The sequence below is a fragment of the Trypanosoma grayi genome (assembly GCF_000691245.1).
Source record: "Trypanosoma grayi strain ANR4 Tgr_4_V1, whole genome shotgun sequence".
Lineage (NCBI taxonomy): Eukaryota > Euglenozoa > Kinetoplastea > Trypanosomatida > Trypanosomatidae > Trypanosoma > Trypanosoma grayi.
Window position 1 is genome coordinate 59501 of NW_008825623.1, and position 12652 is coordinate 72152.

The 12652-nt window shown below is 52.7% G+C and overlaps 5 protein-coding genes across 5 annotated transcripts; all 5 read right to left on the minus strand.

The window, feature by feature from the left end:
- Nucleotides 1–69: 69 nt before the first annotated feature.
- Nucleotides 70–1551, minus strand: DQ04_00041240 (hypothetical protein; the record flags this gene model as incomplete). Its single annotated transcript, XM_009307953.1, has 1 exon — nucleotides 70–1551. The coding sequence occupies one exon, from the start codon at nucleotides 1549–1551 to the stop codon at nucleotides 70–72; it is 1482 nt and encodes a 493-aa protein (XP_009306228.1).
- Nucleotides 1552–2416: 865 nt separating this feature from the next.
- Nucleotides 2417–6073, minus strand: DQ04_00041250 (conserved TLD domain protein; the record flags this gene model as incomplete). Its single annotated transcript, XM_009307954.1, has 1 exon — nucleotides 2417–6073. One exon carries the CDS (start codon nucleotides 6071–6073, stop codon nucleotides 2417–2419), a length of 3657 nt encoding a protein of 1218 aa, XP_009306229.1.
- Nucleotides 6074–6327: 254 nt separating this feature from the next.
- Nucleotides 6328–6678, minus strand: DQ04_00041260 (putative 60S acidic ribosomal protein P2; the record flags this gene model as incomplete). The annotated part of the gene is made up of 1 exon (XM_009307955.1): nucleotides 6328–6678. One exon carries the CDS (start codon nucleotides 6676–6678, stop codon nucleotides 6328–6330), a length of 351 nt encoding a protein of 116 aa, XP_009306230.1.
- An 806-nt stretch (nucleotides 6679–7484) lies between these two features.
- Nucleotides 7485–10229, minus strand: DQ04_00041270 (putative PTP1-interacting protein, 39 kDa; the record flags this gene model as incomplete). The annotated part of the gene is made up of 1 exon (XM_009307956.1): nucleotides 7485–10229. One exon carries the CDS (start codon nucleotides 10227–10229, stop codon nucleotides 7485–7487), a length of 2745 nt encoding a protein of 914 aa, XP_009306231.1.
- A 591-nt stretch (nucleotides 10230–10820) lies between these two features.
- Nucleotides 10821–12491, minus strand: DQ04_00041280 (MFS transporter; the record flags this gene model as incomplete). Its single annotated transcript, XM_009307957.1, has 1 exon — nucleotides 10821–12491. The coding sequence occupies one exon, from the start codon at nucleotides 12489–12491 to the stop codon at nucleotides 10821–10823; it is 1671 nt and encodes a 556-aa protein (XP_009306232.1).
- Nucleotides 12492–12652: the final 161 nt, after the last annotated feature.

The following is a 12652-nucleotide window of genomic DNA, read 5'->3' on the forward strand; positions in this document are numbered from 1 at the left end:
TTTTTTTTTTTTTTAATTCCACCTGCTCTCTTCTCGCAATCCATACCTCTTTCTTCCTTTCTTTACAACTTACCAGCGGAGGACAAACGGGGGCAGGCCATGCATCTCCTGCTCCTGCTGGCGCCTCTCCAGTGCCTCAACGGGGTAGCGGCGCTGCGTGTCACGCCATTCGTCCACGGCTTCCACCAATTCACGGTGCTCCAGTTCCTCGGTGTTCTCGCGATTACGGTAGCGCAGTAGGAGAGAGCAAAATTCAACATCACTCCTGTTCCATGCAGTGGTATTTCCACTCGTGTTGTTGCTGCTGCTGCTGCCGCTGACTCTGCCACGCCACACGGGGATCGTCGTACAGGCTGGCGGTGGTGATGGGGACTGTGTGGTGCCCGCATTTGCCGCAACGACGGCGAGTCCGTCGCGCTGTTGCTGCTGGAGCTGCGTTGCACTGCTCAAGACAGTGCTGAAGACGCTCCTCTCTGGTGTGCAGAAGAGCGTATTTTCTGTGGGCATCTGTGGTGCCGTGGGAAAAATGGGCTGCTCCACGTAGCCATCGTTTCTCTCAGCGCGGTAGTGTTCAGAAAAATGACAGAGACACGCACAACGCTGTCGCCCCATGTCTGCAGCGACGTCACGCCGGTAAATGAACTCTCCCTCCGCAGTAACTCCCATAACCTCGTCGTCATCGTGGTGAGAAAGCACATCCACCAACTCGTCCTCCACCACATCCCCAGCATCGTCTTGACCCTCTGTTGTGTGACCAGCCGCAGTAGCTGCGGAGACACCGCGGCCACAAATGCTGCTGTCACCAAAGCCGGTGTCAGCATTTTGAGGTACATGTAACAAAGGATGACGACTAAATACCGAGGCTTGTGGCATATTAATGATTTCTTCTCTAGGCTGCCACTCCTGTCGCTCTTCTGTCTGCTCAGAGAGCCAGTAGCAGCTTTTGTAACAGTTATTGCCCATGTTAAAACCCGACGGCAACACGGCTGATGTTGATGCCGTCCTAGCGTCGTCCTCCTCATCGTTGTCGTTGTCGTCATCCCTTGACACAAATGAACCCGGTGAGTACTGCGTGGACGCCGTGTAACTTTTTGTGTTTCTAAAGAAGCACCCCCGAGATCCACCACATGAGATCGACTGGTCGGAGGAGGGCGCATCATCATCGTAACCAAGTGATAAGCTGTTCCTCGGCGACGAGGCTGCCACTGTCGTCCGCGACGACGATGGCAGCAGCACCTTGACACTGTCATCAGCATTGGCTGTGTTATCACCCTGGGCTAATGCAGCCTGGAGACGTGTCACCGCAGGGTCCTGGCGTCGCCCCGGCGCAAGAAGCGCAATCGGTGGCGGCAGGAATAGGCCACTGCCTGTAGCACGTGGGGTGCGCAACTCGAACACAGACAGCAACGGAATGTGACCTACGTGCCGGCCATTGCTACGGGTGCTGTTTCTATTGCTGCTGCTGCTGCTGCTGTCAGACGGGTGCGGAGTGGCAACACTGCACGACTGCTGCGATGTGATCTGGTCCGCAGTGGTAGTAATTGCCTTCATTCGTTGTTTTTAAATGTTTTCGTTTCTCAGAGATATGGTCCGGAAAACACTAGATAGGGGTAAAGCTAAAAAAAAAATAATAATAATAGAAATGCTGTAAAGAAGCAGCACGCACGCTTGAAAGTCTTTTCTCCTAAACTAATCTCTGTGCTTTGTTTGATTCCTTCTTCTTTCTCGACGTCAGAGATTTAACCTCCAGGTTGCAGACTGCAGAATGAAGAGCCAGGAGCGATAAATTCTAGGAGTATCGAATGTAAGTGGCTGTGTGGGTGTTTACTAAACCCTTGTGTCCTTTGCTTTCCCACCACTCCCACAATCTTTGCCTTGTTCGTTTGTTTGTTTTCGATCTCGCTCGGTTTGGCGGGGTCCTTTGTGCTTCGTCTCGTTTCCCTGCCTTGTTTCTGCCCTTTTCGTTTCTCTATGTACGCCTCGTCCCTTCTGTTTTCTGCTTGGGTGATTCTCTTCTGATTTCCCTGGCTCCTGGCTGTTTGTGCTTCTCTGCCTCCTGCGCCTGCTGAAAAGTTTGGATGCGTGCTATGTGCCTGACAGACGGAGCAAAGACAAGCAAGGGGAGCAGTGTGTGTGTGTGTGTGTGTGTGTGTGAGAGAGTCTGGCAACGCACATTGGCATTCGGGCGCAAATGCAGAATGACACACCTGCAGGCTGCAGACAACATCAAAGCAGTAGCAGCAACGTCACAGAAAAGCAACAAAATGAAAAAAAACAAAAACTTGTGTATCAACCGCATCAAGTATACAATGTGGGCCGCAAGATGAAAAGTGATGAATTACCAAATAACAATAAGGGGGGCGGGGGGCGGGGAAAGCTAGTATACACCACCACCACCACCAAAACCCAACTGTTCCTATCCCCCAAGCACCAGCAATTCTGCCGTCTTCACATCAAAGTCATAACTGATAGCCGATGCACCAGCTCCTACTCCCTCTGATGTTGCTGTGTCTGCTGACCGTGATACGTTCGATGTCAATGATGCGCTCCAAAGTGTCAGTGGGGGTGATGCAAATGTAGCGCACGCTGCTGTAGAGCCATGCATCACTGAGTCAAGAAGAAAGATGCTACACCCTCCTCCCCCGCCAATGGCCAGCGAGTGTGAGGAGCAGTTTATGAAGTGCTGATTAGCTCGTGTGGCGCGATACGTTTTCAGCTGCGGTGAACCCGATGATGCAGGAAGAAGAAGCTGATAAACAAAGGTTTCACTGGTACCGTAGAACCGTCGCGTGCCCAAATGCAATGCATCAGACAAATACGCTCCGATCACAATTCGTTCCTCTTTCTCTCTCTTATCATCTACGGTAGACGCTCTCTCCGTTGGGCTAACCAGCTCCAGAACAAGAAGCATCGGCGACGACCGGCCACACTTCTTGGCAGCATCCGCCGCGCGTTGGCTGGACCCAATCATGGCAGAGTAGCTGAGCCCGTGGAAACGGGTGCTGTAAATGAGACGCCACGGTAAGAACTGACATGCGACCGGCAGCTGCTCATGAAGAAGCTGACGAGCCGCAGGTGTGAGGACACTAATACCTTGCGTGCTGCTGCTGCTGCTGCTGCTGGGTGGCGCACCATCCCCACCACCAGCAGAAGACTGCCCCACTATTTCCTGCTGGCGTTCCAGTTCCTCTACAAGCTGCCGTGTGGCCCACAGTGCCTCCGGCGAGCTCGAGCTAAAGGCGGAGAAGTCAAAGTCGAGGGATGGCACGTACGCCGAGGATGGCAACTCACACACATCTGCTGGCTCGCTGTCACCGCCCACAGTTCTGCTTCCATCATCACCAGGAGATTCCCCCGCCAGGGTGTCACCGCCGGTGGCCTGTGCAGATCCTGAGCCGCGATGCGCGCCATACACAGCTGTCACAGAACTACCTTTGCGGGCGCGGGCATCATCACAGGACTGGAGTCCTTCCACCAACGCTTCCAACAGACTGGCGGTGCAGGCCCGACTGGCACTCTGGTCCCGCTTGCAGCGCCACGCTGTCAACCATTCGTGCTCCACACGACGACTAAGCTCACTCACCAAGGTGTCAACGGCTTTGTTGAGCTCAGGAATAACGTATTGCAAAAGTTCACCTGAACTTTCGCCCTCGTGTTGGTGACGCAACGGAACAAGCGCTTGGATATCGCTGTATCGGCACGCAATGACCAACAGCCGCAGCGAAACCTCATTGGATTTGTCGCCGTGACCGCAGCTTACTGTTTCCCCCGATAAAAGTGAGACACCGCTCTCCTGTTGTGAGGGAAACCAAAGTGTTGCCTGCGCAGACCCCGCTGCAGAACTTTTAGGTGTCTTGTACTGGTGTGCCAACAATGAGCCTAGAAAGCACTGCTGCTCCTGCTGTTTTTTTCGTTGTTTGTCTGCTTCAGTTAACCTAGAAACATCAGTACCTTTCACTCCCCATACACTACCCACACCTTTAGTGAAGAGATCCGAGGTGCCCTGCACGCTGCTCGGAAAGGCCACGGACCGTATCGTCCAATTGTTCGTTGCAGTCTCTTGCGATGTCAAGTGCTCGTCACCTCCCTGTTCCCCAATTGACAAGGCACTTTTAAAGAAGTCGCTGCTTCGAAAACCCGACACAAAGGCTTGCGTCATGCCGAAGACTTGTACTGTGAGCCAGGTGGGTCCCAACGGCCTAGTGTTGTTTTCACCAGGTACCGTGTTGTTCCCGTCATTGTCGTCGTTTTCATCATCATACCTCACGTGCCACGAAAGTGGAACTCCCTTCTGCTCAAGCTCATCAATACCTGACAATGCATTGCCGCTGAGAAATGAAATAAGCTCATCGCTGGCGTGCCGTACCGCCGCATCGACCGTCATTGGTGCAGATTCTGGCAGTGATAGTGACAATGACGGCGGCAGCGTGGAGTGAAGGAACTGTACCGCGCGTCTAGAAAGATAGTGCTCGATGAGAATTAACACAACAGCCAACACATCTGCCGTTGCGTCTTCACCTCTCTGAGCCACGTGGCCGTCATGCACCATACGACGGCGCTGCCACTTCAGGGCATTGTCTAGGTGCAAGAGAAGGTAAAGCACGTCTTCAGGTGTGGCACTGTGGAGCAGTAGAGCACACAAATCACGGAGGCAAGCCACGCGGCGCAAGAGATGGCGAAGCCGCGATGGCCTTTGAGTTTCACTATGCGATATCTCTGATTTAGTAAACTCCTCCTCCTGTGTTGCCTTACTGTCACACTGGCTGCCGTGTTGAACGATGTACTGCCACGCCAGCGGACCACACATCGTACTCGTTCCATCCCCTTCATCTTCGGCGGCGGCGGCGGCAATGGGACGCAAGCGCTCCACATCAACAGCGCACAGCCACCGGTATGCCACTCCCACGTGACCGTTCCGCCATAAGCAAAAGGCCGTATTCCACAGAAGCGACACAAAGACGACTGAGATCCAATAAGAGGGCATGACTTTGCCGCATTCCAGCATGAATCGCTGCGGCAACACTTCGGGAGACAGTTTCGATAAGGTACAGGTGAGCCACTCCTCTGTTTCTCCGCCTATCAGCTCTCCTTCATTGACAACTTGTTCCGCAGACAGCCTCTTATCCTTTTCGAGACGCAGCGAGAGGACTGTTGCCACGAGTTCTTCCACAGCGTGACATTTCATCGCAAACAACTTCAACACAAGCGCAAAATCGTACGCCGCAACAATGTTTTGCTTGTAGGTGGAAGCCGCAAAAGCGGCATTTACACACAAGTTCATCAGCTGCAAATCTGTAAACTTATCGGCAATCGATTTTGAATTCTTTGCCGCAGAAGTGCCCTCCTCAGAGGCATCTGGTACGGTTTCTTTTCCCTTTGTTCGCTCCGCCGCATCCCCATGAGATCCGAGGATGGCGCCCAACATTGCGCTCCAGCGTCCTTCCCTGGTCTGACTGCTTGGGATCCCATCTAGCATTATGTCGTCCTCTCCCTTTGCAGAGAGAAGTAATACCTTTTGCAACGCAAGAGCACGGTAAAGATAATGATCGTTGCGTTCTTGCAGCTCTGCACTGATTTCATTGGTGCTTCCTAGAATACGCTCGAGGGATGCCACAGACACAGGGTCCATAGTCAATGCCTCTGATTCATGTTGGATTCGCTCCCTGAGGCAATGGAGGCAGCCCAGAACTCGCCGCTTCAAGTTCTGTACCTGCGCAGCGACAACATTGCCGTTAGACAGAAGAAACATAACATGGGAAAAACGCTTATGATCGCTTGAGTCACATTCAGCCAAGTGAGAGAGCGCGACCGTCAGTTCCGCTTCAGCGGCCTCCAGGCTTTTCCACAATTGAAGCGCAGTGACACCGTCATCCGAGTGACATCTGGGGCTGTTCAAAACGGGGGCAGCCGTGTTCATTACGGTTTGGCAGCGCTCAATGCATCCCTCCAAGTGAGCCACACGATGCATGACTTCAGCGTTCTCTTCAGCCGCTGCATCTGACGGCCACAGCGACCTTAAAAACGGCGAGAGTGTTCTCTCCTGCGCGGGATGCGTCACGACGCGTTCGCACATACAATCCTTGTGCAATAAGCGAGCGGCTTCTCAGATGTTTTCAATTTAGTAGTATGCAGGGAAAAAAGAAGAAAAAAAAAGACAAGCAGTTAGAGGGCACACGAACACAGCACACCTGGCAGAGTATGAATTGAAACAGCAATTCTCCCAACACCAAAGCACAGAATCATTATAAAAAGAAACGAAAGAAAGAAGGAAAGCACACAGTTCACACCGTGGGACCCATTGCAGCACAGTCTGACTCCGACAGATACCTAGTCAAAGAGACCGAAGCCCATATCGTCGTCCTCCTCCTCTTCCTTCTCCTCCTGCTTCTTTCCGGCAGCAGGAGCAGCGGCAGCGCCACCCGCAGCGGGAGCAGCGGCACCAGCGGGGGCGGCACCACCCTGCGGGGCCGTTGTCAGGGCCGCGGCGAGGAGGCTCTCAAGCGGCTTCTTCTCCAAGAAGCGGGCGAAGAGGATGGGGAGGGTGTTGCGCACCGACAGACCGGCAGCATTGCATGCCGCCTCGATGTTCTCCGCCGTGACGGGGACACCCGCATCGCTCAGCATGAGGCAGGAGTACACACATGCCAGAGTGTCGTTCGTGTCGATCGCGCAGGCCATGACTCTTCACGGCAAACCTGCCTCACAGAAGCAGTCAGACAGGAAGAAAGAAAGAAAGAAAGATCAAGACGCGAGGGACGTATGACATAATTAACCCAAAAAAATCATGATCCAGCAGCAGGCAAATCTGGAGCTTGCAGTACATACCTCCGTACTCATCGCATCTCACACCACACAGCAAATGAAACAAAAGGCACGCCTCGACACACTCGGACACGTACGAGATCGAAGCAATGAGGATGAATCCCTCAGAAGCTACGAATCGCAGAGGAAAGTGCAGAGGCAACAAACGAAGATAAGAGACGAAAGAAGATACCGCGACAAAACGGAGGAAAAATACGCTCTGTGTTGCGGAAAGAGAAAAATAAAAAATAAAAATCAAGGGAAACCAGGAAATGGAAGGGCCAACCTTCCAATAACACAGAAACAAAACAATTAACGGACGAAAAGATCTCACTTCATGTGCGAGTATAGCAGTGTAACTCTGCTTTTGATGCGCTCTTCTCTTTTCTCTTCTCCTCTGTTCTCTCTGCGTGTATAACCGAAGATGGGCAAGGCTGATCTGTCGCCGTGACAAGAAGAAGAATCATCCTTGAACACACGAAACAGGTTCACAGAGGCAAATAATCATCTGCCTGCTTATCTCATAACGGTGATCACGCCCCCCGTAGTCAATCAAAAAAAGAAAAACACATAAAAGCTACACATCTGTCCTTTACTCTGATTCTGTGCGGCCCATCGGGCCAAGCGACTCGCAGTCAGCCTGTGGAGGCGCCGTGCTATCTGTCTTCAATCCGCATGTATGCTTATCGCCTGGCAACACTGCCGCCGCTGCAGCTACTGCTGGGAGAGGTGCCTGTCGCATCATCATCACTGGACTCGCTACACTCCATGTGCCACTCCCAAGTGAAGATGTCTGGTCGGGTGTAACACGGCGATACACAAAGCTTCGGCCAGCACGGACCTTGACCCGCCAAAGAGAACATCGAAACATCTTTCGCTCCTTCTTGCTCACGGCACCGCTTGGTGCCAAGAATAGCAACTGCAGCATCACCAGGCTCGCTTTGCCCCACAAACACGTCCTTTTCAAGTAAGCGGAGCACTGGGCGAATTTTGCGAATGACGTGGCGGAGGGTTTGCAGCGAATGAGCAGGCATTTCAACGGCAGCAGTGGCGGCGGCTGCGGTGGCGACGTCGTTGACTGCTGTGGCGTCCAACACAACCGGTAGCTGATGGGCAAGAGTTGTCTCTGCCGCCACGGCGGTAGACCGAAAGGGGCCCACAGAGCGGCGGCTGCATGATGTGTTTGTTGTCCGGTCATCATCGGAAACAAGGAGACCGCCTGCTGCCAAACCGTGGCGCAGCTGCCGCCAGGGATTCACTCGTGAGCTGCTCTCATGATAGCCCACATGACGAGCTGCCCCGCACCGATCACGCAACTTGCGAAGGAGTGTGGAGGCCACTGAGAAATACGAGAAACTGCAGGCAGCCAGAAGGAACGGCAGCCGCTCTTCATCATCTCGCCCCCGCAGATGCTGGATCCGCTGTTCCTGCTTTGAGGCAGCAAGGCGTAGGAGTTGTCCAAAAAATGTCCGCGCCACGGCCTGCGAGTACCCTGTGGGGCGGAAAGTCAGCCAACACACCAGCACAAAGAAACAACGCACCAAAGCATGACTCAGCCGCGGAGGCGACCGCATAACTTTCTCGTCATACTCTTCTTCTTCCATCAAGGTGCGCGAGCACAGACCCATCTCCTTTACGGCGCGCTCGAGAACACTTGTTACCTCACGGTCAAGTAAAAGTTCTGTGAAAAGTGCTGGAGCAGAAAGAAGAAAATGTGCCAGCTCGCACTCTTCCTCCCCGTCACTGGCAAAATCGACCGCGCCGGTAACGTGTTGAGTGTAAGTGAGTGTAAAGCACTGCAGTACCCGGACAGCGGCGTAGATCCTTGAAGCGGCGATAGCGCTAGTGCAGCAGTGACTGTTACTACCTTCATGGGCAGAATTCTGTTGCCACCATCCGTACCACTCTGTTGGCACTTGTGTCAATAACATGACAGCGTGCTTACGTCTCTTTGGCAGCCGCAGCGAACAAGAAGAGAAAGAGTTGACTGCGGATGTGGCGTTGGTGGCGAAAAGCGCAGAGGCATCCAGTGTCTCAGCACCGCGTGCTTCAAGGAGTGGCTGCAGCGCAACGAGGATTGCAGACTCCAGCGCCAGCACTAGAGAGGGAAAGAGAGCCTGTGCCAGGTCCAATGCAACATGAAACACAACCTCAACAGCAGAAGGCCACGAAAAGCAGTTACATTGCTGCTGGCAAGACACACGCCAGCTATCATCGCCACTGTAGACCTCGGGGGGCATGTAGCGCTGCAGCCACCTCCGCACTCGTTCCACTTCTGTCGGAGAAAAGAGGCCACTGTCGCACATCAAGTCGTTCTGCGCCGCTGATGTTGCGTCAGCGCTGCACTTCCACCGGGCCCGGTGTCGGCGCAACTGTCCCATTTGAGCCACCACATTAAGGGATGCAATACAAATACCCTCCAGCACTGCCACAGCAGTAGATTCCTCCATCAGCCCTTGAGGCGTTTCGGGTGTTACAGGCACCAAAGAGGAAGAGGATGATGAATTAAATATCCGGTAACGCAAATTTGCCGTGTAAACAAAGGCTGAGAGCCATTCTAGAGACGGCGGTAGAGACATCAACACCTCCCCTTCGTAGTGGGCCACAAGGGCTCCCTCCACCTCTGATGGCAGCCGAAGGCCAAGCACAAATTTAGGCGGCAAATGCATAACATACGACAAAGTGGTTTCAGAATACAAGTCGCCAGGATCCATACTTTTGTGGTACGCGTCATTTCCATCATCATCATTGGTAGCACAGACTTCTTTTCGAGCCAGCGGCATGTTTTGGATAGAGCTCTTCACAAAACAAGAGTCGTAAGCCGCCTCCTCATCCCCATTCGGTGTCTTATCGTTCCAACTCGATGTGCAACAGTGGCCTGACCACGCGGCCCCACCCCGGCTTGATGCATCGGGTGCTTCTTCTCCGCATACCTCCTGTGCATGGTATTTAGATGCGCAACTGGTTGGCAGTGCAGAAGAAGCATTTGCTGATGGTATATCTGCTTGTGAGGGTGGGGAGAGCGAAATAGCCGCTGGAATGTTTAAGACGAATGTCCCGCCCCGCCCATCTCTGGACCCACCTCTCAGCTGCAGGCACACATCACAGTCCGCCAGCACATTGTACTGCATTGCGCCCTCGCGGTGCAACAGCTGTACAGTCTTTTTTGTTGCATTCATTCTCGTCTCCGTGTCATCGTCACACTCCGCATCTCCGACAGTCCTCTTCGTTGCAGACGCAGTGGCATTGGCATAATCGTCTGTGAAAAAGTCGATTTCAATGCTGTCCATTGTCCCCACATGACACTGCTCTTCCCCTTGCTGCATCACATCCTCTTCATTGTATCTGTCTTCACGCCTCACCTGTTGCTCTGGTCGTGCAGCCGCCACTGCCACATGGGAAGAAGAGGAAATCAACGTCTGTGGCATTCGCACCCAACACTTTTTTCTCGTGTAAACGGACCTTGTCACGCCTCTCTAGAGCCTGATACACAGAGAAACACATAAAGGGAAAGAGAAAAGAGGAATTCTCCGAGCTGACTTGATTGTACAGATGCTTGTTAGTGGAAAACCTGTACAAACGAACAAAGCCATACATTTAGAGAGGAATCCGACGAGCAAGATGAAGGAATTGTGCAACCACCACTGAAAACAAAGCGTTCAGTTCAGGCGGTGAATAGAGCTTCTTATTGGCATATATATATATATATGTCTGTGTGTGTTCAAGTCTATACGTATGCATTTGCAAGTCCCTTCTCACACCGAAGTGTCCTTCTCACTTATCCCCGTGATTCTTGCTTCAAGCGATACTGAACAGGTTTGCATTATGGCATTCTCCTTCTGGGAGACTGGATGACGTTTGAATAGCCATCTTTCTGTTGCCTGCAATCCCACGCTTGGAAGGAGATGTTTCAAATAAAACAGGAGAGGGTGTTAAACAGCACTTTTTTTTCATATATGTGTAGAAAGTCAAACTAAGTAGGTACCCCCCGCTTCAACTGAAAACTCAGCCGTTGTGACTCACCCTTTTTCCACATTTCCGCTACCCCCATCCCTCTCAGCATCCCGCTCTTGCCGTGAAAGCAAGCGAGCCTCGTCGCGCTCCCTCATAAGCAGCTCGTACTCCTGCCTTCGCCTATACGGATACACCAGCAACAGTGCGAGGCCGCCTATAAAGCACACAACTGTTGCCCCCACAAACACGTTGAGTGCATCACCCTGGGTCGGGTCGTTGCCGAGCACTTCCCCAAAAACAATCGCCAGAATAAGGTTGGTCAGACACGCCGACCACGTCAGAACCGGTGCACTCGTTGACTCTGCCATTGGGAAGGTAAGCTCAATGACAAACTCAAACATAATCGGCATCATGAAGTTCTGGCACAATCCTGCTATGCCACCCCAAAATAAAAACGCAACAAGGACGTAGTATATCCGGTTTTCATGTACGGGTGGACCGTACGCAAGGCAGAGCGTCAAAACGGACATATTCGCGGTCAAAATCATGCCAATACAGACAAGCACAGCCTTGTATCGGCGCTTCCGTTCGATAAGGGGCATTAAGAACGGCGCAACAACGGTGCCGAGGACGAGGTTCAGGAAGCCGATCCATCCGCTCTCCACTTCAGTCACACCGAAGGGAATAAGACACTGTGGCAAAACAGTGGCGACGGCCCAGATAAGACCAAGTTCCGCTGCACTTGCAATCATAAGAAAGCCAAAAGGGGGGTTCTTGCGCAACATGCGGAGTGCGTCCATAATGGTGGAGAAGACGTTAATAGGCTGCACTTCGTATTCCCCCTCCTCCTCCTCCTCCTCCCCCCCATTCTCCGCTTGATTGTGCACCACCTCTTCCTTGTGTGGTTGTCTTTTCTGACTCTCGCGACGGTGCATCATATCACGGACGGTTTGCAGCCTCTTCTCCTCGCTCCTTTGCTGTCGTGCTGCGGCATAGCTTGCAATATAGCGCGGACGTGCCGGAATAAAGAAGATAGCCAGCAGCAAAACTCCACCACATATGCCAAATTGAAACCAGAACAAGTTGGCGAAGTGACGCTGCTCTTGTTTATCAGGTGTAACGAAGAATGTTGGGAGAAGCACACCGACACCACACCCAAAGTTGAGGGCACTGCTCAAAATAGTGTTAGCGACCATGCGCTCGCGCTCGGGAAACCAGCGATTTGCAATAAGTGGCGGTGTGGCAATGACGAGAACCTCCGTCATGGAGTTAAATACCTGCGCAATGAACAGAAGAATCATGTTTGGCCACGCATATAGTGCCACAATCTTGAGTCCCGCACCAATGGCATTTGCCAGAGCCGCAACAACAATTCCGTTTTTTACTCCAGTCACCTCGTATAGCTTACAGCTGAGAAACACAATAGCAACATACGCAATGACATAGGTTGTGGTGAGGTAGTTCACCTGCACTGCAGTCATGTTAAAATACATGCGCACCTCAACCACAATGGAGGAAAATGTGATCCACTGCATCGCATTGGACATGGATATGATGCAGAATATCAACCCCACCGAGAACCGCCATGGATCCCCGCGAAGTTGTATTGGGGACTCTCCGTCAACAGAAGCACTGCGACGCATGTGCTCGCTGAGGCTGTCGTCAATTGGCCCGGGCTCCATCGCCTCCTCAGAGAATTGACTGCCCACTGCGCCTGCCCGCTCCCGCTCGTTCATGTCGAAACTAAGTACTCCTCCAACAGCAACACTTAGAACTGAATGGGGAAAAGAAACTGGTGGGGCACGCACCTGAAGAACTGCAAGCCAACATCATTAGCAATAACACCTCACAGCCCAAACAGCAGCATGTATGCACGTGGGTGGGGGGGGGGGGGGAT